Here is a 27,854-nt window from a genome sequence, read left to right on the forward strand (position 1 = left end):
GGTCCGGATGGAGGGGAGATGATGCTCGCGGTTGCCACAGGAGAAAGCCACATGGGGTTTGGGGTGCTGCTGGTGGCGGCGGTTGGAAAGGTGATGGTTGGAGGTCATGCTGTGAGATCCGTGGGGCCTCGGGGTGCAGGAGGGGCAGGAGGTGTCCTCACCGTGCCAGCGCTCCCTGCCACCACCTGCGGCACAGCAGCCTGTGCCCATGGTCCAGGGATGGGGATGGTGCTTGGTGCTCCTCCGGCCTTCACGGGGGGCTCTGGGGCTGCAGCTCTGTGCCCCGCTGGAGTCCAGCCCGACAGCCCCACTGCTTCTACACCGACGCCTTTGGGCTGCTTCCCTCTGGAGGAGGTGGTGAGGCTGCCTGGACGCGGGGAGCAGGGCACGGAGCAGCCCTACATCCCCATTGCTAATTGCTCCATCACCGTGCGCTCGCTTGCAGGGTTTGATTGGGAACAGTGCGGCGGCATGCAAGGGCTCACTGTCCCAGGGCCGGCTCCCCGAGGCTTCTTTGGTCTACGGCTGAGTCTTGTGCATACACAACAGTCTGTGCTGCGGCTGGGGGCCGCTCCCCGTGCAACACACAGGCTGCTGTCCGTGTCTCATCCAGCGCAGCCTGCAGCCGCTCCTGCACCGCGGTGCCTGCAAAACCACAAGGGCTGGGCTGAGCGCAGCCTTGTCTCAGCACATGGGGCTCATTGCCTGCCTTGTTCCTCACCTCCTGCCTCTGCTGCCAGCCTGGGCTCACCGCTCGCCTCCGGTCTCCGTTTCAGCACAGGCGACCGCCGCAGACGGAGGGGGATCGTGGCAGCTGGGGGGGACACAAGCAGGTGGCACGTTAAGGCATGGGGACAACAGGAGTTGTTGGGCACCAAGGCCGTGTTTCCCACTCACTTCCCAACTCCGCCAGGCACTCCGGCTCCCTGAGCTGCTCCTCGTGGACCGAGATGGCCCGGCGGGCTCCGAGCACAGCCAGCCGCGGCGTCAGCCTGTTGTCTGCAATGGGAGATGGCATCAGAAGGCAAAGAAGAGGATGATGTGAGCACCATGGAGGCTACCAAAGGTTGTTGGTGCTGTGGGTACCTTCAGCAGCAGAGCAGGGCGATGTGGGCAGCGCGGTGCCGGCGGTTGGCTCCCCACTGTGGTTCCTGCCTGGCCGTGGCAGGCTGCTGCTCCAGGCCCCGCGGCACGATGGCTGCACGCTCTGCTCGGGGCCAGCTGAGCATCGTCGGAGCTGCTCACGGCCCAGCCCTGCCAGCTCCGCGTTCAGCTGCCGCCCCAGCGCCTTCCAGGCTGGGCTGGGCTCCAATGGACCCCGCAGGGATGCATCTGTGGGGCAGAGCGTGGGTGCGCAGCCCTGTGACCCCAACGATGGGTCCATCACAGGGTGATTGATGGCTCTTTGGGTTGGGCATCCTCACACCTTGCCCTTTCCCACCACTGATCCACGTACCTGTGGACACGGAGTGCGTGCGAGCCTTCAGGGATGGGGGGGAATCCGCAGAGCTGTCCACGATGTCCCCTGCAAATACAGGGCATGGGGGTCATCACCCCACGGCCAACCCAGGGCACACAGGTGAGGGCTCTCAGGGTGGTCCCCAGGGATGGAAGAAGGCCCCTCACCATCTGAACCAGCCTTCTTGATCTCGCTGTCTTTGCTCTGCAATGAAAGACGGTGATAGACAGAGGGTGTGGGAGGAATGCACAGACTGACACAGTGCATGGGAGCCCAAGGGATGGCCCCCATTGAAGAGGGTCAATTGACAGGACAGCACTGTTCTGTGCCATCTCTGCCCATGGAGCCACCACCTCCACCACCCGTGTGGGTGCAGGCTTTGCCCATGAGAAGCTCCATCCTCACCTGCTGCTTCTTGCTCTCGCTGACCAGGCCCTTGGTGACCCCCATGCGGTGCAGCATGATGTGGACACGCTGCTCAAAGGAGTTGGGCAGCTCCCCATCGCTCTTCTCCAGGTGCCTCTTCTGCAGGGCAGCAAGATGGTGGCAGGACAAGAGGGTCACGGCTCTATTGGGGGTGCCAGGGGCACCAGGCACTTCTCAAGGGTCCTCACACCCCCACCCTATCCCACCACCACCCTTAGTGGGAGCAGCACCAGGTGCAACAAAGGGGCCATCCAATGTCCCACCACCACTCATGATGGGAACAGCCCAGTGACAGTCATCCAAGAGGGCATTTTGGGACCGGCTGGAGCGATGCTTACCTTGTCCTGCCTGACCCCCAGCGCCTCCTCATCCTCCCCAGGCAGTAGGATGAGGGACTGGGATTTTCCCTCCCTCGAGTACTTGGGCCTGATCCTGCGGGCAGCCTCGGGGGTCTGGCTGTGCTCAGGCTCGATGCTCAGCGCCCCCTCCTCAGATTTGCTCAGAGCTTTGCCCGGCTCACCCGCTTTACTGGGAGCCCGTAAAATGTCACTGAGCATCGACCGCCTGCTCCTGGGGGCCGCCGAACCGCCCTCGGGCTCCTTGTCACACCGTGAGCTCCGGCTGGATTTGGGCTTCTTGAAAGCAAAGAAATTCCCAATTTTCTTCTTGAGGGTGCGGGAGCTGGAGGACGCCAGAGGGGCTGAGCCTGGGCTGCTCTCCAGCACTGTGGGGCTGCTGGAAGAAGCATAGAGAAGGTCAGCACAGGGCTGTGTTTGCCCTAATACCACCCTCCTTCTCACCAGGTACCATTATCACCTCCAGATGCCACCACTGCAGCCCTTTCCCAACCCCTCTGCCTATGGAAACACCACTAGGGGGGTCATGAGCTCAGCCCCGCTGGGTGCCTGGCACCTCTTCAGCACTCAGCCTGCACAGCAGGTGAAGACAGCCCAGAGCACAACCTACAGGGGCACCATGTGCAGGGCTGGATGAGTGCTGGGACCCAGCTGAGGGCTGCAGCCACCCCTATGGCTTACGGCAGCTCCTCAGTGATGAGCCTCTTGGTGAAGAAGTCCTCCAGGCCCTCATCCACGCGGGTGATGCTCCTGTCCTCACTGTTCTCATGGGCCACGGGCTGCACCTGCAGGTAAGCACCGCCCTTAGCCACAGGTGGTGTCTTTGAGCCCTGACATCAGCCAAAAAGCCCAATGCACCAAGAATCATTAAGGTTAGAAAAGACCACTAAGATCATCAAGTCCAACCCCAACCCATCCCTGCCATATCCCTTAGTGCCACATCTACCCCCTGTGGAGCCACCAGCTCCCAAGGAGGCTCACTGGGTGCTGGTATCCACCATCAGAAAGCCCCATCATGCTGTGACCAGGCTGCATCCCAGCTCCAAGCCCTCCCAAAGCCTGGCTGGGTCTCTGACTCCAGACCCATGGAGAGGAAGCCTTTGGCAAGGGTGCACATCTCAAGAAAAGGACAACCCTGCCCCCAGCAGCCAATGGAGCTGGTGCTTGGGGAGACCCTGGAGATGGGGTCACTAGCTCTGTGCCAGGGCAACAGATTGGTCCATGGAGGAAGGTCTGGCCCCAACACATGGCACAGCACTGGTGGCATTTCTTGACCTGAAGAAGGCACTTCTCTATCCCCAACAGCTTTTCATTGCGTCTGGATTCGTGCCTCCCCAGCTCTGACACCAGTGGTTGTGGCCGGGTGGTTTCTGGTGGGTGGCCAGATACTGCTGCATCTTAGTGCTAAGGGTGCAAGCTGGTGCCATTGGGGTCCAATCTTGCTCCCCATGAGGTTTGGGTGCTCCAATAGTCCCTTCCCTGTCCCCCTTGGGTGACAAAACACCCACCAGAGGCTGACAGAGCTGCTGGGGCAGCACCCGGATGGCTGACAGCATCAACCCAGAGCACCCAAAAGTTGCATTCTGCTTCAAGCTCAGCTGGAGGAGAAGGGGACTTGCTGCAGGCAGCACCTCCCCAGCACATCCCAACCTTATGGGGTCGGCAGAGCCCAGCACCAGCACCAGCCCCGCAGAGGGCTGCAATTTGCTGCTCATTTCTGAGCCACAAGAGAACACTCAGAGGAGAAGGATGGAGGGAGACGCAGCCCTTGGCTTTTTCCCTGCCTCTCCCTCAGCTCCTGCAGTTCTGCATCACTGATTCATAAACAAGGGGAGAGCACCCGAGCCCCCAACCCACCCTCCAAGCTCCAGCATGTAACACACAGAATAATAAAGCAGATGCATCCCACCTCCCTCCATCAGCACGAAAATAATCAGCGCTATAAGGAAAAACCCGGCACTCATCCGCCCTCCCCCCCCACCCAGCGCTCAGGAATAAGGCTCGGCGGTGCTTACGGGGGGCTTGCTGGGCGGCTGCTTGTGCCGGCGATTGGGCCTGGGCCTGGCTTTGGTGCAATGCTCCAGCCTCTCCCCGGCGGTCGGCAGGTCCATGAGGGCTTGGACGGGCGGCGAGCCGGGCTGGGCGCCGGCGGAGGGCTCAGCATCCTTTGTGGGTGCGGGACGAGCCTTCCCGGCGGCCGGCAGCTCCAGCTCCGAGAGACCTGGCGAAGGGCGAGAAGCCCACCGGGTGGGGAGGGGGGAACGCGCGGCCGCGGCGCTGCTGGCGGCGGGGAGAGATTGCGCGTCAGCTGTGCAGCGCAGCCGGGGATGGATCCTGCTGCCACGCCGACGGCGCTGCGCGGTCCCCAAGGGATGCAGGGGGAGGGATGCTCGGGGACCCTTGCAGCGATGCCCACAGAGCAGGTGGAAGCGGCGGCTGCCAGATCCCGACGTTTCCCCCTAATTGCCGGGTTAGGGTTTGGGGGAGAGGGCTGGGTTGCAGCCAGCAGGTTTGCTTTGGCACTGCCTCCCTTCCATGTGCTGTCCCAGCGCTCTCTGGTTATGCTCAACACGGGTTGTTAGGGATGCTGTGGGGTCCACATGTGCACAAGGCACCGGGGCTCCAGCAGGCACCAAACCCCCCACTGCTGCTCAAAGGCCACTTGCCCTCTCCATCACCCCCCAGCCAAGGTCCTGCTTTGCTCCAGCTGCCCCCAGCCAGCCCATGTATGGCAGATTATGTGGGGCTCAACCAGCTGCCAAAACACCCAGCACTGCTCAGCACCCTGCAGCACCCACCCGTGGGTGATATCCCCCCCCAGCTCCATGCAAAGCCCTCTGGATGCAGTTACTGTGACCCAAATGAAACCCAAATGACCTCCTGAGATACCCTCAAACCTCCAACCCCTGTCAGCATCCCTGGAAGGGAGCTCAGGGCATCCTCCCACACTGCAGAGCCATGGCACCCCACACTGATGGTGTGAGCCCTCTGCATTGTGCCCTTACTTCTCACAGTCAGCGTGGGCCGAATGCTCCTGAAGTGCCTGTTTTTCCTCCGTAGAGCCATCTTGTACTGCAAGGAGAGAAGGGAGGAGGGAGCCTGGAGTGGTTTGCATGTATCAGCAGTGTGGGGACAGCCAAGGAGGCCATGGGGGACATCTGGTTTGGGGAGATGGCTGTGTTCCATCACCATGATGTTCATCATAGAATCCAGTCATTAAATATCTGAGGCATCTAACATCTGACATCTAACCTACATCCCCCCTCTGCTTGTTTAAAGCCATTTCCCCTTGTTCTACCACTATCAGGTCCTATAGAAGATTGGATCCCTTCCTGCTTGTAAGCTCCCTTCAAGTACAGGAAGGCCGCAGTGTGAGGTCTCCCCAGAGCCTTCTCCAAGCTAAACAAGCCCAACTCCTCATCCCTTCTTCATAGGAGAAGAGCTCCATCCCTCTGAGCATCACAGATCATCCATCATTCATGGGTCATCCACTGCCACCATCACCACGGATCATCCAGCACCCTGCTGGGATGACTCTGCCACCTCTGCCCCATAATCACCCTTCCACCCCCAGGGCCATGCCCTTCGTGTTGGCCCAGCTCATCCCCGGAACCCAAATAACCTGTCCTCATGGCCAAGGCAGCAGACCCCACGTCACCTACATGCTATGGGTGCCAGGAGCAGCATGGGACACGGCCGGGACATGCCCCAGGTGCCACAGGCTGCCCGAGCCTGTAGAGGCAGTGACTCTAAGCCTGGCATCATCCCATAAAGCGGATAAAAGCCTGTGGGCACTGTCATGCAGCAGTGGGGTCACTGGGAGGGGGACGGAGCCCTACCTCCTCTGCGTCGAAGCCTCTCTCGGTGAGCTCCGAGGGGTTCCTGCCCTGTGCCGGCGCGGCGGCATCGTCCTCAGCAGGCTCCAGGAGATCCAGCCCATGCGTGGGGAGGCTCTCTGCCTAAAACCATTAGGAAGCGCTTAAATTATCCCTCTGGCTGAAGCACGCCGTGCTGTGCTGCTCTGCTCCCTGCCCGTGGCCGGGATTTGCGGGGGATTTAGGGCTGATTAGCTGGTTGCAGAGCTCGGGTGCTCCTGGCCCAGGTGCCGGGTCCATCCTGGCACCCAGCACGCTGCTCCATGGGGTGTGAAGGACCCTTATAAACTTAACCCTGCTGCAGCCAAGCTGGGAGAAGATGACCCTCAGTGGCCTGGTGGGGATCATTTTGCTTTATGGACAGCAAATCCATGCTCATCGTGCTGGGCAGTGCCTGCTCAGAGGCCCCTGTGCCACATCTCCCCATGGGGGCACATGGACACTCACCAGCTTGCACTGGACAGCAGTCAGATCTCCCAGTACAGCATCCACAATGCAGTCAGCCACGGCGGTGGTGATGGACAGCTTGATCTCACTGGGAGCAGGAAGAGCTGTGTCAGGGATGCCACAGGGCCCCACCATGCAGCAAGGCAGAATGGGTGCAGCCCTCCCACCACGATGCTCCAGCAGGAAGGTCACCCTGTGGCCAAGCCCCAAACCCAAACTGAACCCAAGAAGGGAGCACCATGTTGGAGTTTATCCAATCCCCATCCCCAGTGTGAAACAAAAGGCACAATAACACCCACTTCAGCTTGCTGAAGACGTCGGTGACCATCTGGTCCAGGACGGTGCTGAGGTTGAGGTTCTCTTGGAGGTGGATGCGCTCTGACATGGCGCTGACCAGCTGGTCCCTCGCCCCACTCTTCTGCACCATGGGAGGGCACAGGTTGTGCGCTGCGTCCAGCACTGCCTGCATGATGGCCTGGGGAGGAAAGGGGAGTTTGGGGCATCTCAACAGGAGCTGGGTCCTGTTTATCCCAGGAGATGCCGTGGATGCAGTGGAGGTGGTAAATGGGGGATGTCCTTGGACCTTTGCACTGGGTGGATGAGCATCCCAGCCCAGCAGCTCCCTATGGGTTCCCACCTGGATTTCCCGGCCGCAGGTCTGCGATGCTTCCTCCACCAGGCACTCCAGCTTGTGCTGCAGCTTGCAGCTCTGGTGCGGGACATTCCCTGCTTCATACAACATGGGTAAGATCTGTGGTGAGGAGAGAGAACCCATGAGTCATCCCATGGCACCTTTGTTCTGCTTGGCCTTGGGAAGCATACACCCATTGAGAAGGACTCCCAGTGACCTGTGGGGGTTTCCATTGGTGCTTTATCTCCCTACAGCCCCAAAAGCAAGGTCAGGAGATGTGTTGGATGGAACTCTTGGCAGCTCAATCTAGTGGCTCGCAACCCCTCCCATGGCAGTGGGTTGAAGCTGGATGATCTTCAAGGTCCCTTCCAACCTAAGCCATTCTATCATTCTATGCAGGGTTTGGAGACTTGTTACAGAGGGAACTTCCAAATCTTAGAACCATTCCTGGACATTTTGCAAGCACTCGCTCACACGCAGCTGTTGTGCTGACGACAGCAATACGCACTGGCTGCCAGTTAATTACGCCATTAATGAATCAATAAACCATTTTGATATGAATGTAAACCCCACAGGCCGAGCTTTTCCTTGCAGTGAGCCCTCTGTCCCCACACAGACTCACACTGATGGCCAGGTTGGCATTCCTGATGGCTTCCTCAGCACGGAGGATGTCCGCCTCCATCTCCCTGTCCGGGCAGGAGCTCAGGATGTCAACGTGCTTCTGCACGCTCAAGCAGATCTCATTCACCATCTGGAGCACAGAGGAGCTGCATCAACAGCTGGTCCCCACTGCCTCCCAGGGGAGGATGTGGTGGGGATGTGGAAACATTGAGAGTTACGGGTGATGGAGGATGATGGAGGTGATGCTCACCTGCTCGGAGGAGGAGGTCAGGATGCCCTGCTGCAGCCGGAAGGTCTGTGTGGGCAGCACGCGCCGTGTCTGGTTCCTCGCCAAGTAGGATTGGAGCTGTGGCATGAAGGTGGTCATGAGCAGCCAAATCCAAGCCCTGGTCCCCACCCCAGCCTCTGTCCCACCTTGTGCACCGCCTCCTCTGTCCTCTCAGGGTTGCTCCGATACGCCTGTGCCACGTCGCTCATTGGTAAGGGCATGGACTTGAGGGTGTAGTTCCTGCCAGACAGCGGTGGGGTGAGAAGAGGGCTCTGCCCCAAGGGCACGGACCCCAGCAGGGCAGCCCACTGGGACACATCTGCAGCTCTTAGGAAAGCTGGGTCCCAGCCAGCTCAAGCCCTGGACACCATCATCCTTGGACTCTGCACCACAACTGCATGTGATGCTCTTGGGGACAAGAGGCCCTGGGGATAGAGATATCCTGGTGCATGATGGCAGCAGGCTGGGATGACCATGCTGCTCCATCCTTACCTCTCCAAAGCCTGAGCCACCTCCAGGAGTCCAAGAGCAGTGGTGTTGTTCCTGTCCCACACCACAGTCCTGAGAAGAGGACAGGAATGAGCCATGTCTGCCTACCAAGCAGGACACCAGACTTGCACATCACCTCTCCCTTGCAGCTGCTGTCCCTCTGCATGCAGAATTTAAGCCAAAAGTGGCATTTTAGGAACTGAATGACAGAGTAGAGTGGGGCAGTAGCTGCGTGAGTCCAGCTGTAGCCTGCTGGGCTGTGCAGAAGCAAAACTGGCACATGATGGTGCAGGGTCACCATATAGGGACTGCTGTTCATCTGCCCTTCGTGTGTCACCATATTTGTCACCAGCACTGCTGGTACAAAACAAAGATCTGGCCACAGCTCTTGACCACCAGCCAGGAATTGCGCAGGGCCAGGTCTGTGGTCACAAAGAACATCCTCTGGTGGCTTTGGCATCCCAACCACAGCCATCACGTAGCCATCACCATGCAAAGCAGACCACAGGAGGAGCTATGCACAGCCCTGCTGCTACCTGAGCTTCGTATTGATCTGCAGAGCCTTGGCCAACATCTTGGCACCGGTGTCCCCCATGGCGTTGCCGCTGATGTCCAGCATGGTCAGGCTGGTGTTGCTGCCCAGGGCGCTCAGCAGGACGTTGGTGCCCAGCTTGAGGCGTGACTCAGCCACAGACAGGGACTGGAGGGGCTGAATGGGGGAACAGGAAGGGAGATGTGGCTGTCAGGGTCACAGCACACCTGGGTGATCATCCCTGACATATGGTGGGGACGTGCATTACACCAGCATCCAAAAAGCACACGCCAACACCCAAGGGCAACGAGAGCTCAGGAAGCACTGAGGATTGAGCTCAAATGCCTGGCAGGGAGGAGGAAAGAAAAGAGGTGGCTGTGGGAAGCTGGATGACAGCCAGGTCACACCATGCACTTCCTCTGCGCCTTCAGACAGGCACAGGCTCTCCTGCTTCCCTCTCCCACCTTCCAAACAGAAGCTCTTGCTTCTCCATCTGAGCTTTGGATGGAGGAAGAGAAGAGCAGTGTGCTCAGATGTTGGCGGAGGAGAGGGATCACTGCTCCCACCCCATGCCGGATGGAGCATCTGGGATGGATGTTGCTTGGAGGTGGCTGGGACACGCTGTACTCACACAGTCGTCCTCCTGGGTCAGCTGGACGATGCGATGCAGGACATCCACCAGCCCATCCCTGTGGGGGAGGCAGGAGGTAACCCATGCTGAGTGCTGGGTCAGTCAGCAGAGCCCACACTGGGTGAAGATGTGATCCTACAGGGACTGGGCTCACTGCTGTGTTTCCAAGAGGTGGGTAGGGGATGATTGACATTCCCAACCATCCCAGGGCTCAGATGGGGACCTGAGATGGGCACGTGGTGACAGAGGGGATCTCAGCCTGGGGACTCACTTGGATTTGATGTTAAAGTTTTTTCCCAAAGAGACGTGCCGGATGGACTTGCTTCTGCCAATGGACAGCACCAGTGTCACCATATCAGAGTCAAAGCCTGTGGGCACAGAGAGCCAGAGGGATACACGGCTTCATAGAGCCCATAAAGACATTAAGGCAAAGGTTAGCTGGAGTGTTTGGGAGGGCAACGAGCCTTTGGAATATCAGTGCAGCTACGGGGGAGAGGTGCCTGCTGGGACCCCTACCCATCTTCTACGAGCTGAGGAACAGCCCAAGGCAGGACAACCTCCCCTGGGTGAGGAAAGGGCAACCCACCATTGTCAGACAGATCCAGGTCACTGATGGCACCAGCGTCGGGGATGAGGTCCTGGATGACCTGAGCTCCTGCCGACCTCAGCTTGGAACAAACAGCAAGACGTCAGTACAAGGGGAGCCCTGCGAATGAGAGGCTGCCGTCGGGACGGTCACTTGGCCCCACTGTGAGCAGGGCACAGACCTATGACACCCATGGGTGCTCGCCCTCACCTCGCAGCTACTAAGATCCAGGTGCAGGTCGCTGATGTGGCTGTTGTACGCCAGCCCTTGCAGCACAGCCCTGGAAAAGTCATCAAATCCACCCATTGATATGAGCAACATGAGCTCTGCCCCTCACAGCCCACCCAGCATCCCTGGAAAACTCCAAGTGAAACCATCAGGACCAACATCTACTCCAAATCCTGCCCCCCCAGCAGATCCAATTCCAATCCCACCCCATACCTGACAGCATCTGGAGGCAGCTTGGTCCCTGCCATGGAGATGTGCCTGAGTGCACGGGCCTGACTGAAGAACTCCTTGACGCTGGGAGAGATGGTTTTCACCCTTCTGGAAAGGAAGGGCACAGAATGGCATCATTTGCCATAGCTGGCTGCCCGCTCTGCCCTCAGCCTGGGGCTCACCGGTGTGAGTAGATGTTTTTGGAGACATCCAGATGGACCAGACTGGCACAGCACCCATGGACCAGTGCCCCAAAGAGCTGTGGAGTGGCACCAAGGAGAACTCAGCCAGAGCACAGCCCCAAAATGGACCAGAAAGGGAGGAGTGGGGGTGAACCCGCATGGACACAACCAGTTCCAAGCTTCCCCATGAAGCCACAGCATGGGATTTGGACTCACGGTGTCCAGGGAGCAGTCAGTGGCAGCCAGGCTGAGGTGTGTGAGTGAGCTGCACCGGCCCAGGAGGCTCTGTAGGCTCTGCAGGAGAGAGGGTCAGCATCTCACCCAGGACCACGCTTCCCACCCCAACAACCCCAGCTCTGATGGTGCCCCAGTTGCATCCTTGCTCCTGCTGGCATCTCCCATCCCACCATTCCATGCTCACACTGGTGTCCTCCATGGCCAGGCTGCCAGGGTTCCCTGAGAGGTCCAAGTGCCGGAGAGAGGAGCTGATGGCTTCGTTGGCTGCGAGTGCCTGGCACAGTGAGCTCATCCCTGCTTGGGTGGAGGGAGGTTGGGTTTGGGCAGCAGGACATGGCATCCCTCAGCATCACATCCTCACAAGGGTCCTCACACCCCCTCCAGGAGCTCTGCTTGGCCGTACCTTTAGCAGTGAGCATCGTCCTGGCCAAGTTGAGGCTCTGCAGGCCCCTGGGTCGCTCCTCAAAGAGCCGGCTGAGAGCAGTGATCCCTGGGGAGAGCAGAACAAGCCCTCAATATCTGCCAGCACAAGCAAGCACCCACAGCATGCAGAAACTGGGCAGCATGGGCGCCAACATGGGCAAAGGGACCAAAGGATGCACAGAGAGCTGGTGCTGCCCCATCCCTGCACACAGCCAAGGTCAGGCTGGAGGAGCTCTGAGAACTGATGGAGCTGTGGGTGTCCCTGTTCAGTGCAGGGAGTGGGACCAGATAACCCTTAAGGGTCACTTCCAGCTCAAATCATTCTATGATTCTATGACGGGCTGGGATGTGGGATCAAACCACAGCTCTCCTGGGCTTGGATCCATCCCATGGAGTACCTCTGTCTTCCAGCTGGTTGCCAGCGAGGTTGATGGTGTGCAGGATGGACTCGGGATGTCTGCTGAGTGCCTGGGCCATCCTCTGAGCGAAGTCACTGTGGGGAGGAGGACACCCACCCCATAGAATTACATGGATGTACCACATTGCTAGCTCCAATCAGTAACAGAGCCTTCTGAGGGCAGGCTGCAGGGGATGGGGCATCCAATTGCTGTATGTGGCTGTAGGTCACTATGAGACCTCTGCTCTGTGCCAAACAGGCCTGAAGCCATCAGCTCTCCTTGAACACTGTGCCCTAAACCCCCTCCCCAGCTCACAACCCTCCTCTGGATGCTAATAGCTTTATGTCCTTGCACTGAAGTGCCCAGGTTACGCTGCAGAGGTGAGGACTCTCCTTACCCCCTCAGCCCACTGTTCTCCAGCACCAGCTCCTCCAGCATCACTGACTTGCTCAGCATGTAGAGCAGCTGCTCGGTGATCTCCTGGTTCTGCAGGGGCACAAAGCTGCTCAGCTCCCAGCCCTGAGGGCAGATCAGCTCCCCGTGCAGACACTCACCAGCCTGAAGTCCTTGCAGGAGAGCTTCGTGAACCACAGGTTGAAGGACAAGGCGGCCACGCTCAGCGCCACGTCCCTGTGGGGTGACAGAGTGTTGCAGCCCCCCACGTCCATCCCCAAAAACACGTGGCTCCAACCCACGTGAGAGCAGAAACAGGGGCAGGTGGCAGAGCTCATGCACAGCTTCACATCTGGGAGCAGAGCTGGCTGCTTTGCATGGGGGAACGCCTGACTGGTGAGAGCTCTCAGCTCTGCACAGGGCTCATGTCAGGGCTCAGAAGTGAAGGCTGCCCAGCTTCATGCCCCATGGGACAGGGCTGCTGGCTGAATGGGCTCAGAGGAAGCAAGCAGAGGTTGCAGATGTATCCTCCTTGAAGCGCAGAGCTTTGAGCTGTGACCTGACACCAGTGAGCCCTGCCGTGGGCAGTGAGGTTGGGGACCAGGCAGCGCTGCACAGGGACTCACCGGCTCTCCAGGTGGCTGAAGTCCAGCAGGTTGAACTCCCGGCAGTCTTGGCCATGGTAGATGTTGTCCACGTCCTGCTCAGGGGACAGACGGACAGACAGGGCTCAGCGCCACCTCCTGCACCTTCAGTGCCCCAGAGATACAGATACCCACTGAGCCTCAAGGCACGTGTCCCAAATGGATGGGAACCTTCACTGCTTGGTGGTTCCCCGGTCCTGGAAATCAGTCAGAAGCCAGAGGGAAATAGGGACCATTGTGCTGGAAATGGGGACTTGGAGCCGTCATTGTGCTCCAGGATGAGAGAACAGCCCGACCATGGGTCAGACCTCAACCATCTCCAAGGATGGGGCATCCACCTTGTGGGTATATGGGCATCCTATTGACCTGCATGGGTCCCTGCAGAGCTGTCCCATGGATTGCCCTCCACGGGGATGCTGGGATGTAACCAAGCCCTGCAAGGGGCCCAGGAGCATCCCATCCCATCCCATCCCATCCCATCCCATCCCATCCCATCCCATCCCATCCCATCCCACTCCCCTGCCCTCCCAGTGGCACATTGGGATGCTCTGTGCTGTGGGGCAGCTCACCCACTGGATCTCCTCTCGGAAGGCAAAGCCATTGTAATCACATAAGGCGGCGTAGGTCTCCGAAAAGCCACCTGCAAAGAGAAGGCAGCACTGCAAGCAATGGACCCTGAGATGGGCAGAAGGCAGGAGAAGGAAGGCAGGGCTCTCCTGCCCCTCTTCAATGGGGACAGAGCACCCTGCCTGGTCCACAGCTGTGTTGATGGGGAGGGTGGCACCCTGGCTGTCCATCCTTGTGTGCCCTACCCCATGGGACATGCTATGTGCTTACCACAGGGCCCCTGGTTGCTCTGCAGCATCTCCTCCAGCGAGTCCGTGACCATCCGGATCCTCTCATACAGGTTGGGGGGCGAGTTCTTGAGCAGTGTCCTGGGCAAGAGCCAGAGGGGGGCATGATGGGGGGCTGGCAGGACATCCCCACCAGCCGATTATTTTAGGTCTTCCTGAGCAAGCAGGAGACACAGCCCCCCAGGTGCCTACATGACAACAGCAGGGGAGCCTTACCCAGGGGAGGAGTCTGGAAAGACCTTCTTAAGTGACATGGTGACATGGACAACAACTTGCTCCAAGTCATCGAAGGACATGAGCCGGAAGGAGTACGAGGACGTATCTGTTTCTATGACAACCTGCAGTGTATCCAAAGGATGGGAGATGCCTGGGAACGCTGGCAGTGTCACGGAGCCCACAAGCACAGCAGCACCAGGCACTCAACCTGCTCATCATCCACACCAGGTAGGGCTGAAAGCACTGGGTAGATGGGATGAGCTGCATTAAAGATTATGCGATGCACCAGAATAAGGCATCAGTCCCCCACATGCAGTGTAAAAGCAGCCCAAAACGGAGGGGAGAGTGCTTAACCTGCAGGATGCTGCTGCTTTAGTGCCCACCTGGAAGGACACCCCCTGCCCTCTCACTGCACCAAGCGGCCCCCAATGAAGGTTTCCTCCCTGAATTTCTCTAATTGGGTTTTCGAGGCCTTTTTTTAGCTTGCAGCTCCTCCTGGATCCCATAGCAACGCTCTCCATGATTTAATTACAGGCTGGCTGAGCCACAGGAGGAAGACACAAAGATCTGCTGGGACCGCCTGCGGGCTGCTCCAAAGCCAAGCACAGGTGATGGGGTTTCAGCTCCCTGCCCCCCCTCCCCATGAGCTCAGACCTGCTGCTAAGGCCCAGGCAGGAGCCCCACTTAAAGCTGGAATGCTTCATTCTGACAATGCTTTAATGAGCAAAATGAAGATTGGATGCCATTAGGGACCACAGCCCCGCACTGGGCTGAGATGTCCCATTGAGGGCATCCCACTCTTCTTCCTGCTCCATCCCTGCTGCATTGCTGCCCTGCTCTAAGAGGATTAGTGGGGTTTAACACACTCTCTGGCTAAATTTGGACTCGCCTGGGTTAAGCCAGCTGCAGTTTATCACCTTGTCCCCACCGAGCAGGAGCAGCTGCGATGGCCAGAGCTGCAGCCATGCTTGTCCCCAGCCCTATGTGTGCCATGGGGGTCCCACTCACCACGCTGGGCTCTCGCACCGTGATGTCCCTCACCTCCAGGAAGCTGAAGCTGCTGTGCACCTGTGGGAGGGGAGCATTGGAGCAGCACAACCTGGATGGATGGGACCCATCCTCTGCCCCACGCCAGCCCCCCATTACCCCCATCCCACCCCATATTGCAGCCCGGGGGCTCTCCTAACCGAGCCCAGAACTCACCCTGACCGGCAGCACAGCCAGCAGCACATAGGCTCGCCAAGGTGTCAGCACCTAGAAAGGGGGAGATCGGTGTGATGGGAGTGGGCTGGACACTGAATGCTATTAATGCATTCTGCAGTAGGGCCATGGCAGAGTGGGGTGCCGTGCTGGGTCCCCCCAGGTGGATTTTGCTGTTCCAGGCTTAATGCAGAGGGACATTGCACACCTACCAAAATGAAGTCATCGTACTTGGATTTCACTGGCAGCTGCACGCTCTTGAGCAGGAGGATCTGCTTTGCCCCCAGGGAGGCGGTGATGCCCTCTGTAAGGATCAGTATTGGGGTCACTCATATGGCTGAGCCCTGCATGCCCATAGGAATCCTTTCCCCCTCCCATGTCAGGAGGCAGCCCTGAGGGCGCACACACCATTGGCATCCAGCTCCTCCAACCCACAGCACCAACCCCACTGCATCCTTCCAGAGGGGCCATAACCCCAAGAAACCACCCCGATCAGCACCATACTGTCCTACACTGATCCTGCCCAGCCCTCCCTATGGGACACCCAGGATTGAGATCTGCCCATGCATTCCTTTGGAATCCCCCTTGATCACGAGGTGCATGAGCCGCCACACGTGCTGACCCCGTTGTGTTTGCAATCTTCACCTCCATTGCTCAGAGGAGGATGGCAGCACTGCAAGCTCCTCCACCTGCCCCATGCAAAGCAGCCGGAGCTGCGGTGGTGACGCTGAGCCCTGCTGCTGGCAGAGCTCCTGCACCCAGAGCTCCTCTGTCAAAGCTCTCGCTTGGATTTCTGCATCCCTGCGCTGCATGGTTTCACTCAGCCCCATCTCTGCACACCCAGCCTGTCGGGGTGGGTTTCTATTTGTGTGCAGTTTCAGTTGGTACCCAAGGAGGTTGAGAGCAGAGCATACAGGCCCCCATTGCACCATCCCTTCTGCAGCCTGCATAGCCCACCACCAGCAAACCCCAATGGTCAGCAGGAGCTGCACAGAAACATCCTTGAGGCTCCAGCCTGGCTTTTAGGGGATACTTTTGGCCTCAGCAGCATCCTCAACAAGTGGGCTTGGTGAGCAAACCTGCTCAGAGCTCCCTAAGGTGCTAAGGCCACGAGGAGCTCAGAGCAGCTCTGCCAGCCCCAGAGTAGCCACGGCCTCGAGGAGACCCTGCACCACCAGGCACCCACACAGCACAGCTCTGCTTACCTTGCAGCTCGGCGGGGATCCCCCCGGGGGACACGGCCATGGTGGGCTCACAGCGGGGTCAGGGCAGCATCCTCCAGCACAGCATCCTCCAGCACAGCCCTGCTGTGTGCCGGGAGGAAGCACTGAGGTTACCAACCGGCAGCACCTCCTCCCCCTCGCTGCACTCGGTGCCTCTTCCTGCCCCGTCAGGCAAGATTTACCCAGCCAGCAAGAGATGAGAGATGAGAGTGACGGAGCCTGCAGCCCACGCAGCACCCGCGAGACCCTGAGAGCATCTTCGAGCTTTCCAAGGAGGCCATGAGCAGCATCTTCCAGCTCAGAGGCTCGTTGGTGTCCTCTTGTCCTACAGAGACTGGGTTTGGGAACATATTTCTGCTTTAGTGGATGGCGAGAGTAAGAAGAGCTGCTCCCAACATGGAGAAGTCACCCAGCTCCTTCTGCTGGTGTTGGGCACCTGGAGGGACTGTTGATGTAGATCAGTGCCCCAAAAAGCAGGACTGCGTCTTCAGAGCAATGCAACAGGCGCTGTGCTTTCCATACCCAGCCCAGGGTGCTCCTGTTTGGATCTACAGCTATTCCAGGACAGGCTTATTGGCTCTCAGGAACTAAACTGTGATCTGACTGCAGATCCCCACATCTCCCTTCTCATCCTTCCTGAAGGCAGGCAGGGTCTTCCAGGTGTCACAAACCTCCTCAGGTCACCAGGTTTCAAAGCTGACAGACCACAGCCTCACAATGGTTTCCTCAGCAGCCTCAGATGTGCCCTTCAGGCTGCCATTAGGTTTGGGCAGCAAGATGGTAAGAGCATCACTGAATACCTTGATCTCTGTTCCATGTTTTCCATGTCCTGCTCTGTTAAGCAGCAGTCTGGCCTCCTTAGCTGCAGCTCTTCCTGTTCCAGGTCTTATGAGGATGGGTAGAAGAGATCATTTGATTTTCCCCCACAGAAGCAAGAGAAAGCCATAGCTGACACTACTTACAACACCTCAGTCTGACACCCTCAGCTGTAACATGGGGGGGAAATCAGCCCCTTTGAACCTGGGAGCTCCCAACAGTTGAGATCAGGTGCCCAAAGCATGAGACCCAACTCAAGCTGAATGTAAAACTAAGACACGGTTAGTGAGCACACACACACAGACACAGAAACCAGGTCAGCCAGCGAGGCATGAGGTGATGGGTGGGTGAAGGAGGCTGCTCACAGGTACTGCTCCCATCCACACTACACCTGCTGTATGGTCAACCCCAGAGCCATCGAATCAGTGAGCAGCCAGTCCAGCACCTTTCAAGTCTCCCCTTGGCTGCCCTCACTGCTGGCACCCATCAGAGCTGTAAGGTAAGGAGCACACAGCCTACACAACCAGCACAGCTATCTGCACGCTACCACCCGCAGCTGCCAGCACATCATGACTTCATCCCACCAGCCTGCACTCAGGGCTGGGTGAGGGGGAGGAACAGCCACAACCAGAGCGGAGCCAGCATCACAGCAGCAGCTGCTCCCATTGTCCTGCAGCATCCTGCCACGAGGGGCTGTGCAGCCCAAAGAAAGCAGGCAGCCAGCACACGCGTTAATCCATTATTATTTATTAGCTGTACAGCAGTATATTTCTCCTTCCCAGCTTTCAAACCCCATTACATATTTTATAACATTTTTTTTTTTCCTGTTTTTTATGTTTTTCCCCATGTTGGCTTCCTAAAATAATGAAAAATATCACACAGTACAGCTAAGTACAAAAATGCATCAACCTAGAGTCTGATAGCTAAACTGAGAGCTCTCTTAAAAGCGATACATAGAAGAAAAATCGGTTTGAAATCAGCAAGACTGAGGCTCTATAAAAAGCTTACATATTTCTTTTTAACCATGTGACAGTTTCATATACAGGCATCGTTTGTATTTCACATTATTCCTTTTGTCTTTATTAGAGATCCCAAACTCGTGTGTAATTACTGACCTGTTAGAATTTCCTGGCCCAGGTTTTCGAGGGCTGCAAGTGACCCCGCTTCAAAAAATAATCACCACTTTTTCTTAACAAAGGATTCATCAACACAAAATACAACTACAAAGAGCAAAGAAAACGTTGCCGTGAGGTTATAACTCAAAAAGGAGGTTCCTTACGCGTTTCCAACGCTGGTTTTGTGTGCTTCAAAGCCAGCTTTCACCTGCAGGTTCCTGCTGTTCCACAAGTGATAGCACTGAGGGGGGGGGGTTGCACTTCAATGCGTGATCGGTTACCAACAGCTTGTCCAACATTTACAACTATTGATCCTCTTTATCGCTTAGGAAATCAAACAGCGGGGGTTGATTTCAACTGTATCTCTTTGCATACCTCTTAATTAATGGAAAAAGATTAAAATGTAAAAAAAAAAAACCAACAAAAAACCCCAAAAACAAAAAGTTATTTACAAAGCTTGACCATTACAGAAATGCTTTGCAGAAAGCAAAGCATATTAAGGACAGAAACCAAGTTGGAGCATGCCAAAAACTACTGTGTGCAGCCGACTTGGAGAACCAGAGCTAGGCAGTGAGGGAGGGGGAGAGCAAAAAACATTTAAAAAGTCTAGAACCCTCCCAAGTCTGCATTTACAGTTAAAAACACTACTGAGAGAAGGAGGCTCAAGGACTCTGGGAACCAGAAGGGTAAAGTCCGGAGTGGTTTACCACATATTCTAGTCAAGGCTTCCACTTCTGTCTCATCAAACTCGTTGCTGGCCATCTGAGGACACTGTTTACAATGCAGTTCAGAACAAAACTGATCAAAGCACCTGTATGGGAGATTGGTAATCACAGTGTGAACCACTGATTAATCAGCTGAGGCAAGTGTGGGGTCAGCTGCGGGAGCACAGGTGAAAGTTATGTAGCTGTGCTCCCTGGAGGGGTGGAGTTCGACTCCACCTCCTCTGAGACCTCATTTAAGGGCTGACCCTCACTGAGGCAGCATCTCTTGGAGATTGCTTGCCAGGGAGGATTGCCTCAGCTCTGGTGAGTTCCCTTTTCCTTATACCTTCTGTATTTCCACCATTTTCCTTGTAATTGCCATTCTTGTTAGTACCAGTATAGTTACTGCCAATACAGCACCTCACGGGGAAACCCTCACGGGGAAACCCTCATGGACTCCGAAGTGTTTCCTAATGTTCCATGATCCTGTAATGCTAACATAAAACAGCAAGTTCTAGTTAAATCACATTCTAACATCATTTTTGAAGTTTTATTTCCCAGTATGTTTGGTAAAATGGTCTAAAATGATGCATTTCCCAAAGCCAAGAAAAAAAAAATAAAAATAAAAGGTAAAAGGAAAAATAGATTTGAGCCGTTTAAACACAGCCCAGGCCAGTTCAGTTATCCGGCATGGTCGTCCTCCATCACCGGTCCATCATGCTGAGGATCATCTCAGGAGTGAGGTCTCCATTTGGAGCTTCCACTACAGCAGGCTGAGCTTCCTCTTCTTCCTCTACTGTTTCTGCATCAGGTTCTTTCTTGACTTCGACTATAATGTTTTCGATTTCACCAGTGTTCTGGTCTTCAACCTGAATGATTGCTGCAGCTGGAGGGGCAGAAAGCAAAGGGGGAGAGAGAAAAACAACAGCTTTTTAGCCAGTTCCAGAGCTGCTCTCATCAGATGACTTCTCAGTACATACTCCAACACCCCCTGCCACAGGCAGGACCACCAACCTCCACATTTAATACCAGCCCAGGCTGCTCAGGGTCCCATCCAACCTGGCCTTGAACACCTCCAGGGATGGATGGGGCATCCACAGCTCCTCTGGGCAGCTGTGCCTGCATCTCACCACTCTCATACAGTAAAGAATTTCCTCACCCCTGCATGAAGATGTGCTACCAGTACAAACGTAGGCATGCTGCAACTTTAAGACCATATTCAAGCAATGCATCTTGCATAGCAGCCAATGAATGACCTCTCTTCACTCATGGTGAAAAGCAAAGCTTCAAACTGAGGGAAGCCCAGTCACACTTCCACCAGTGTCAGCATAAGAAGCTTCTACAGGCTGTTATGCAGGAAGGACGAAGGCCACACCTGTGGCACTGAGCAGACAGCCCAGCCCCTGGGGAGCTATCACCCTCTGCAGGACAGGATTTGCCCTTTCTGAGTTAAAAATACTGGGAACAAAGCAGGCTTTGCACACTCATTGATTTCTGTTCTTAAGGAGAGAACTTTATGGAGCTGAAGCTATGTTTGCACGCTCTGAAATGCAACCCTGAAACATGCTCGTCTGTGCTAAGAAAGCCACAGTGATTGTACAAGTTTATGAAAGCAGTAACTGTACAATAACACAAAGAAATGTGCAGTTTGCACATCTGTGAGTTGGAATAATACTGAAGAAAAAACATCCTCTCCTTTTTTGCATAGTCTGGAGCAACCATGCTTCCTCATCATGACCAGAAAACACTCCCAATTCATTTCAAGCCAATGCAAAGCACAGACAAGAGCAATTTATGTATTTGTTTTAAATAAGCTCCCTTGAGAGCAGCAGTTCTCTTCTAAGAACGGCCCAATCAAAGAACAAAAGCAGTTCAAGCAGCATAACAAGTGACTTACGCTGGGATTGTTTTGTCTGGGTGGCAGCTTTGCCTGGTGGTCTTCCTCTCCTCTTCTTACTGGGAGGTGGTGCAGGAGCCTCTGGCTCAACTTCTGGTTCAGCCTCAATTTCTACTGCTGTCTCCTCCTCATCTTCATTATCGTCCAAATCTGGTTCAGCATTTTCCTCTAAAAGAAGCATTGGATCAAGTCAGACTTCAGTTCAAGCAACATGAAAATACCCACCTACGGAGAAGAACCACTAAATCCTCAGCCGTAAGGAGTCTGGTTAGAACAAAACACAAGCTTTCTCTGCCAAGAAGCTGGTGGTGCAGGTGTCAGTCTGTCACCTCACCTTAGAGGCAAGGAATTGCCATTTAGACAAGTTTATTTCTATGTTAGGCTATGCAATAAGAGCCCCTCTGAAGGAGCTCGCAGAGGCAACGGCAGGATGGGGAGCCCATGTCACAGGCTGCTACACTGCATGAGCAAGGTGATTCATCACAAGGGCCTGTTTTGTCACAGCTTTGCTCACCATTTTCTAGAAAACATGGAAGTTACAGAAACTCATGAAGCTGCAGATCGAGAGATAAAAACACCGAATGCTAAAACCAAATGCAGTTAGAACCTTTTTCTTACTGCTGTTCAGCTCATGCTGGTGAATTGCTTCTCCAACAGATGACTCCTGTGGAAGTCAGCCCAAACTTGGCAGTGCATCTAAGGCTGAAGGTGCTGTGTCAGCCAGGGAGTCTGAGCCACGACCACACAACACCCATCAGCTCAGCTAACAAGCATGACTTGTGACCAGCTTCCCCACAAGCTGGTTTGAAACCTACACCCACTGTATCAACTAAGTTCACTGGAAGCCTACAAACCAGATGTTAAAAGCAGGCATTCCAGAATCACTTATTATTTCACCTCGTCCCCTAAATCCTGCAGTGTCTTACATGAACTACTAGTTACCCACAATTTATCCAGTGGACTATAACACGCTGTTCCCAAATACCTGCACAAACATGAGTTTAAGAAATGACTTGTTATTAGAGTTTCTACTGGCAAGGTTTACACAACCACCAGTTTGACCACACTTGTCCAATTTCCTGTCAAACCTGTCCCTCACTTAAGATCTTCAGATACACATTCTCTACCTACATCCCCTCATTAATTACGTAAGGGACTTCAGATGAAAGGCTACTTTGCAATACTGCTTTAGGAGAATCATCCTTGATCTGCTTGGTCATTACACACTAGCTGGATTTTCTTGCTGAAGATATGATGCTTTGTCCTTCAGCAGAGGAAAGACTATGAGCCTTTCCTTCATCAAGTCAGGTGCCCCTCAATAGCCATCTTTCCAGCACCAGTGTATGTCAAAAACACATCAGGTGGAAGACACCAACAGCCCCCTGGACCCTTTAATTGGCTCAGCAGGTCTTTCACAACAGCCTATGAATTTTCCAGCACTCTCTATCATTCTCTTGGATGTTCCCATCCTTTCCTAACAGAAGCAGCCAAGCCTTTCAACACTGGGGTTGGTTGTTCAGACATGCCACATGCTTTCCTGCAGCAGAGAAGTAGGAGCACAGGACATTTCACAGCAGAGAAACACGCCGCTTCTTTTGGGACACTGCAAACACACACAGAAGCAGGAAGAACAGGGGCTGTGCAGCCAAGGCAAGGGGCAACAGAAGTAGGTTTTTCTGTTCCTTCCCAGCTACTCAGCCTTTAGAAGAGGACAGGATGGCAGAATCTGTGCTATCCCCTACAGGGAGTCATCTCTGCACTTGAACATATACTATTACTTTTGTTCTTTACTTACTAACCATATAAACAGCTTTCAGTTACCAGAATTAACCAACAAAATGGCAAACCAACAACTAGTAGTGAATCCCACATCTGTAGCTCTCAGCACGTACTGCTCTGTTCCTTACCACTATCAGAGGAATCTTCTTTCTTAGAGCGCATCTTCCTCTTTCGGCCACGTTTGCCCTTCTTTGTCTCTCCTCCATTCTCTCCTTCCCCACCATCTAAGCCAGAACAGTTATCAGCATGTCTGGCCATCGTGTTCTACTCCATGGAAGAAGAGAAAGCAAAAGAAAACAAAGCATGCATTGAAATCAAGATCAAGCACTGTAGCCCCATGTTTTTAAACATATTTTTAATAACTTAGTAGTTGTGGGGTTTTTTTGTGTGTGTGTGTGGGTTTTTTTTCTTAACTTTTATGAATGAAGTTGAACTTTCACACTGATTTTGATCCCAGTGCTAAACAATGACAGTATTCGTTCTGAAATACATCAGGCGTCCACTCAGAAAGAAGCAAGTGCTCTATTTAAAATGTCAGTACAGTCCCTGTACCTCAAGCACCCTTCCCTGTGGGGAAGCATGTCATCCTTCATGTTCCACCCCCTCCCTCCCCACCAGCTTTCATTCCACTCCAAAACAGAACAACCTTAATTCAGAACAGTGCATTCCCTTACCCTGCGAGTGAATGTTTTACCACACTTGGAACAGACAAAGGCAGCAGGGACAAAGTTGGGATCGTGGTATCGTTTGAAGTGCATATCAAGGAGCTGTTTCTGACGGAAGGTTTTATCACAATGGCTACAGGCATAAGGCTTTTCTCCAGTATGGGTCCGTTTATGCATGACCATGTGCCGCTCCTGAGGGACAAGAAAGACATAAAAAGTAACCTGAGAACTCATGCAGACACAGAAGAGCTCATTTTTGGCCAAGAAGAGCCCAAAACTTTGGGTTAAGAGCGCTATCAGAAAAAGATTCTTCAGGAATCAGGAATCTTAACTGACAGCACATTCAATCCTAGCTATTCCCATTCCAAACGGACTCCCACCAGCTCTTTATCAACAGATACATCAGCGTTGTGCCTTACCCCCTTTAGAAGGGGCTCCCTATAGGTGAGCACCACACCAAGAGACTGAACTTTCCTTCACCCCCTCCCTTCAGAAAGGGAGAGCCAATTTGATGTTGACAGCCAGACCAACTTCGCAGCTAAGATTCCTCCCCTCATGTTTTGTGAGCTGAAGCTCACAAGGGGTGCCAGCAGCACAACTTACCTGTCTGCATGCATAATCACACTGGTCACACTTGAAGCGCTTCTCGTTCTTGTGAGACTTTTGATGCTGTATGAGGGCATAGCGCTCATGAAATACAGCATCACAGTAGCGACACTTCTTGCCCTGTTCAATGTAGGAATGCTGCTTTCGCAAATGAACACCTAGGAGCAAAAAGAATCAGAAGCTTTCATCACCATGGATTTCCAAGCACAGAAAGGTTTAGCCTGCAGTCCCTTAGCACTAATCCCCCTTCCACATACTCTTGGGTTCAAGTCAGGAGAGTGAACCATTAATTCAGAATTGTACTAAAGAATTAAAACTCACAAATAAAAGCAGCCAGAACAATTTATAGACAGAAAGGTCATGTTTAGTCACAAGATTCTAGACTTAGTAGTTGGTAGCAACCTGTTGGTACAGCATGCTTCCAAGAGATAAAGGGTTTGATGTTGTATCACATCATTTAACAAATAATATGCAAAAAGGCAGCTCCTTAAATGGATATTTCAAACAGTGTATGCTAGCCTCAGAACAGAGCAGACAACAGGGATACAACATAGGGGTGGTCAGCAGGGATAGGGAGGTGATCGTCCCTCTCTACTCTGCTCATGTGAGGCCCCATCTGGAGTACTGTGTCCAGGTGTGGAGCCCTCAGTACAAAAAAGAACAAAGATGATCAGGGCGGCTGGAGCACCTCCCCTATGAGGACAGGCTGAGGGAGTTGGGTTTGTTCAGCCTGGAGAAGAGAAGGTTGCGGGGTGACCTCATTGCAGCCTTTCAGTACCTGAAGGGAACTTATCCCAGGAGGGGAGTAAACTTTCGAAAGGGCTGATATAGCAGGACTAGGGAAATGGTTTTAAGTTGAAGGAGGGAAGATTTAGGTTGATGTTAGGGGAAAGTTTCTTTACTAGAAGGGTGGTTAGTCCTGGAACAGGGCTGCCCAGTGAGGTTGTGGATGCCCCGTCCTTGGAAGGTGTTCAAGACCAGGTTGGACGGGGCCTGGGCAACCTGATCTAGTAAAGGCGTATGTTGGGGTGGCCCTACTAGGCAGGGGTTGAACTACATGATCCTGAGGTCCCTTCAACCCGGGTCATTCTGTCATTCTGACTCTGTGACACCAGGTCTGCTTCTGTCAGCATACATCCACAAGGACTCTCTTGGAGGACAGTACAATGTGATTTTTTGCTAGCAATGCTTATGCAACACACAAAGATTATAGAATTAAAACAGTTCATAAGCCACTTAAGAATCCTCTACTGTGAATTGCCCGAATTCAGCCAGAAGCCAGGTAATAACATTCAGAAACAGGATTTTCTGCAGGATTAGAAGTCGGAGTGACAGGGCTGGAAGGCAATCGGGATACCAGCAGATAATCCCCAACAGAGGTTTTAGTGGTTTCTTCAAAACACTCAAACTGAGAGCATAGCACAAAGCAGCCTGTTGTAGACTAAAAGGTTATCAGAAGAAGAATTCTTCATAGCTAACATCAAAGTTTTTCCCCTCTGTTGTAATCGGTCCGAGCTGCTCTGGTAGACACCCTGACATCAGTTGGCTGCCCCCTCATTGTAGCACTCCACATTCATTTTTAATTGGAAGACAGCCTGCCTTTCCATTACGTGGTTGTATATTTTGCTTACAGACTGAAAGTTCTGCCAAATGGTGCTTCTTCCTTCTCAGCTGCTCTGGGCTGACATTATTTTTCACCTTCTTGTACATCAGAGAGCTTGCCTGCTGGAATCACTGGGTACTGCTCACTAGATAAAACACTTTCTTTACTGCAAGGACTCAGGTTTTTGTGGCAATTCTGTCTCTCCTATTTCTGTCTGTAGCACACAGCTCCACTTCCTGGAAAATGAAAGTATTTGTTCACATTCAAGCCCGTTAGCTGGGTGAAGATGCATGTGGATAAACATAACAGCCTCCCAATACACAGGAGGTCAAGTCAATTGACCTTTAGTTTCTCAGACCTAATCCACATGCTAGCCTGAGTAAATGCCTTGTGTCTAAGAGGTGTTTTCAGTTCCCACCTATGGGCCTGAAAATAGTAACTTGCCTTGTATGCTTGGAACACATCCTACACTTTCAAATAATTAAAAGAAACAGAACAATCTCAGTCTGCAGCAATTATGGGAAGCTAAGCACATATTACAAGCCCCACGTCTAAGCCTGTGCTTCATTTTCTAGTTACCAGAACAGTTAGGTTAAAAAGCAGACAGCAGTTGGTCAAATGAACTCTATTCAGGGAAAAGGCTTCCATGGCACTCCCAATAAATGAGCACATTTCTGAGCTACGTACCAAGTCGCTCTTTCTCGCTATAACAGTATCACAGTGAGGACAGTGAAATTTGGCCACGTTCTCTGTGTGCTTCTGCAGAATGTGCATCTTCATGGTACCACTTTGAGTGAAGCGAGCATGGCAGATGTAACATTCATATGGCTTCTCTCCTACAGAAGCAGAAGGAAAAGAAATAGCACAAGTACTTTCAGTGAAAGAAAATCTAACCAAGAAGCCCCGAGCTCTCAGTAACTTGCAACAGACAGAAGGTAGAAATAGTAACTCAGTCTCTTTCTCTAGAACTTTTTGTTCTTGTGTGCATCTTCTACAAGAAACTCAAGTCTACTCTTCAAGCACAGCAGTTAAATTAATATCCTTACTGGGAGGAACTGCAGGGAGGACCTACTGCAGGCTGCCAGAAGACAGCAAGCAGAGGCAGATTTTCTGGGGGGCTTCTGAACACTCAATTTACAGGTGAGGTTTTCCCCCCGGTTCAATTTTAGCCATATAATCAACCCAGCATTTCAGCAAACACTCTGTGCTAAACACAGCTGCTATTTCCATCAAAGAAAAAATTGAGGGTCTTTATGCCCTACACGCATGAGATGCTTTTGCAGCTATGCTCAGCACGAGACTGAAAATGGCTCATCTTCAACTGGAGCACTAATAAGGGAAGACATTTCTCCTCAGCTCACTACAATTGGCTGTATTTTATTACCTCACAGTGAAATTGGAATCCTCCAAGCTCACTTCTCAGGGTAGCAATTCCCGATGGCTTAGTATTTACTGGTGCTGTATAAAATTATGGTGTATCACAGAATCACAGAATTACCTGGGTTGGAAGGGATCATGTAGTTCCAACCTCAAGCTGAGAACTTGAGGCTGAGAGGGACTGACACCACATCAATCTCCCTCTCACACTCTTTTATAGTCCTCAGCCTCTCCACTTCCTCCTTCAGGTCAACCACAAGGCTGAGCAAGTAGTTCACCTGGTCGCAGTGAACACAATCACTACCTCCTCACCAGCACTGCAAGGCCAGGCTCTGGCACTCAGTACAGCAGAGACCTGCACACAGCATCTTGGGTTGGGGTCTCAGTCTGAGTTTCCTCAGACATTTTGGCAGCAGCCTTCTTTAAGGCATGTGCAGGACGTCAGTCTGGGTCTCTGCAGTCTTCTTGGTTGCTGCTCCCGTTTCTGTGAGATCGGGACCCTTGTCTTGGCCTCCTCAGTATTTCTGCAGCAGCCTTTCGCCGGGGAAGCACCCATGTCGGAGCAGAATACTTACCAGAGCTGAAACAGGAAGTCAAGAGGTGCACGAGCCCCGCCTCCTCCTGACCGTTTCTGGTGGGCAGCGACTAGTCGCTGCCCTCCTTGTGCCCGTTTAAATCTCCCTCCGTAGGCAGGGAACGCCCACACGCTGCGTCAGCGGCTGCGTCAGCTGCTCCCTGGAGCTGCCGGCTTGGCCTCTACCCG

General features: G+C 53.9%; 2 protein-coding genes and 1 long non-coding RNA gene across 6 annotated transcripts in view; 1 reads left to right on the plus strand and 2 right to left on the minus strand.

Moving 5' to 3' along the window:
• CARMIL2 (capping protein regulator and myosin 1 linker 2) lies at window positions 1-16,635 on the minus strand. Its single transcript, XM_015873786.2, has 40 exons — window positions 16,512-16,635; window positions 15,519-15,610; window positions 15,310-15,360; window positions 15,115-15,174; window positions 14,107-14,228; window positions 13,874-13,971; window positions 13,606-13,676; window positions 13,019-13,092; window positions 12,554-12,629; window positions 12,397-12,485; window positions 12,000-12,094; window positions 11,582-11,668; window positions 11,363-11,472; window positions 11,158-11,235; window positions 10,942-11,018; window positions 10,763-10,867; window positions 10,532-10,601; window positions 10,322-10,403; window positions 10,007-10,103; window positions 9,736-9,793; window positions 9,109-9,281; window positions 8,576-8,644; window positions 8,230-8,323; window positions 8,066-8,161; window positions 7,817-7,945; window positions 7,201-7,314; window positions 6,863-7,038; window positions 6,564-6,651; window positions 6,081-6,200; window positions 5,247-5,313; window positions 4,257-4,462; window positions 2,923-3,026; window positions 2,224-2,620; window positions 1,865-1,984; window positions 1,627-1,663; window positions 1,457-1,525; window positions 1,087-1,332; window positions 898-999; window positions 722-814; window positions 1-645 (listed from the first exon to the last, which is right to left on the minus strand). Exons 1-40 carry the CDS (start codon window positions 16,549-16,551, stop codon window positions 482-484), a joined length of 4,296 nt encoding a protein of 1,431 aa, XP_015729272.1. The 5' UTR covers window positions 16,552-16,635; the 3' UTR covers window positions 1-481.
• LOC116653985 lies at window positions 14,165-18,877 on the plus strand. Of its 2 annotated transcripts, XR_004308721.1 has the most exons (3): window positions 14,165-14,334; window positions 14,641-14,714; window positions 15,489-18,877. It is a non-coding gene; the product is annotated as an uncharacterized LOC116653985 (long non-coding RNA). The 2 variants fall into 2 exon arrangements; XR_004308720.1 differs by having other exon boundaries at window positions 14,641-18,877.
• Window positions 18,160-27,854, minus strand: part of CTCF (CCCTC-binding factor) — a 25,485-nt gene continuing 15,790 nt past the window's right edge. For all 3 annotated transcript variants that reach the window (XM_015873667.2, XM_015873668.2, XM_015873669.2), the window contains exons 6-11: window positions 26,402-26,550; window positions 24,109-24,270; window positions 23,515-23,697; window positions 22,969-23,104; window positions 21,062-21,229; window positions 18,160-20,050 (exon numbers count right to left, since the gene is read on the minus strand). In XM_015873667.2, the coding sequence (XP_015729153.1) occupies window positions 19,869-20,050; window positions 21,062-21,229; window positions 22,969-23,104; window positions 23,515-23,697; window positions 24,109-24,270; window positions 26,402-26,550 (980 nt within the window). In that variant the 3' untranslated portion in view covers window positions 18,160-19,868. The remainder of the gene's footprint in view (window positions 20,051-21,061; window positions 21,230-22,968; window positions 23,105-23,514; window positions 23,698-24,108; window positions 24,271-26,401; window positions 26,551-27,854) is intronic.

The sequence above is a fragment of the Coturnix japonica genome, chromosome 11, assembly GCF_001577835.2.
Source record: "Coturnix japonica isolate 7356 chromosome 11, Coturnix japonica 2.1, whole genome shotgun sequence".
Lineage (NCBI taxonomy): Eukaryota > Metazoa > Chordata > Aves > Galliformes > Phasianidae > Coturnix > Coturnix japonica.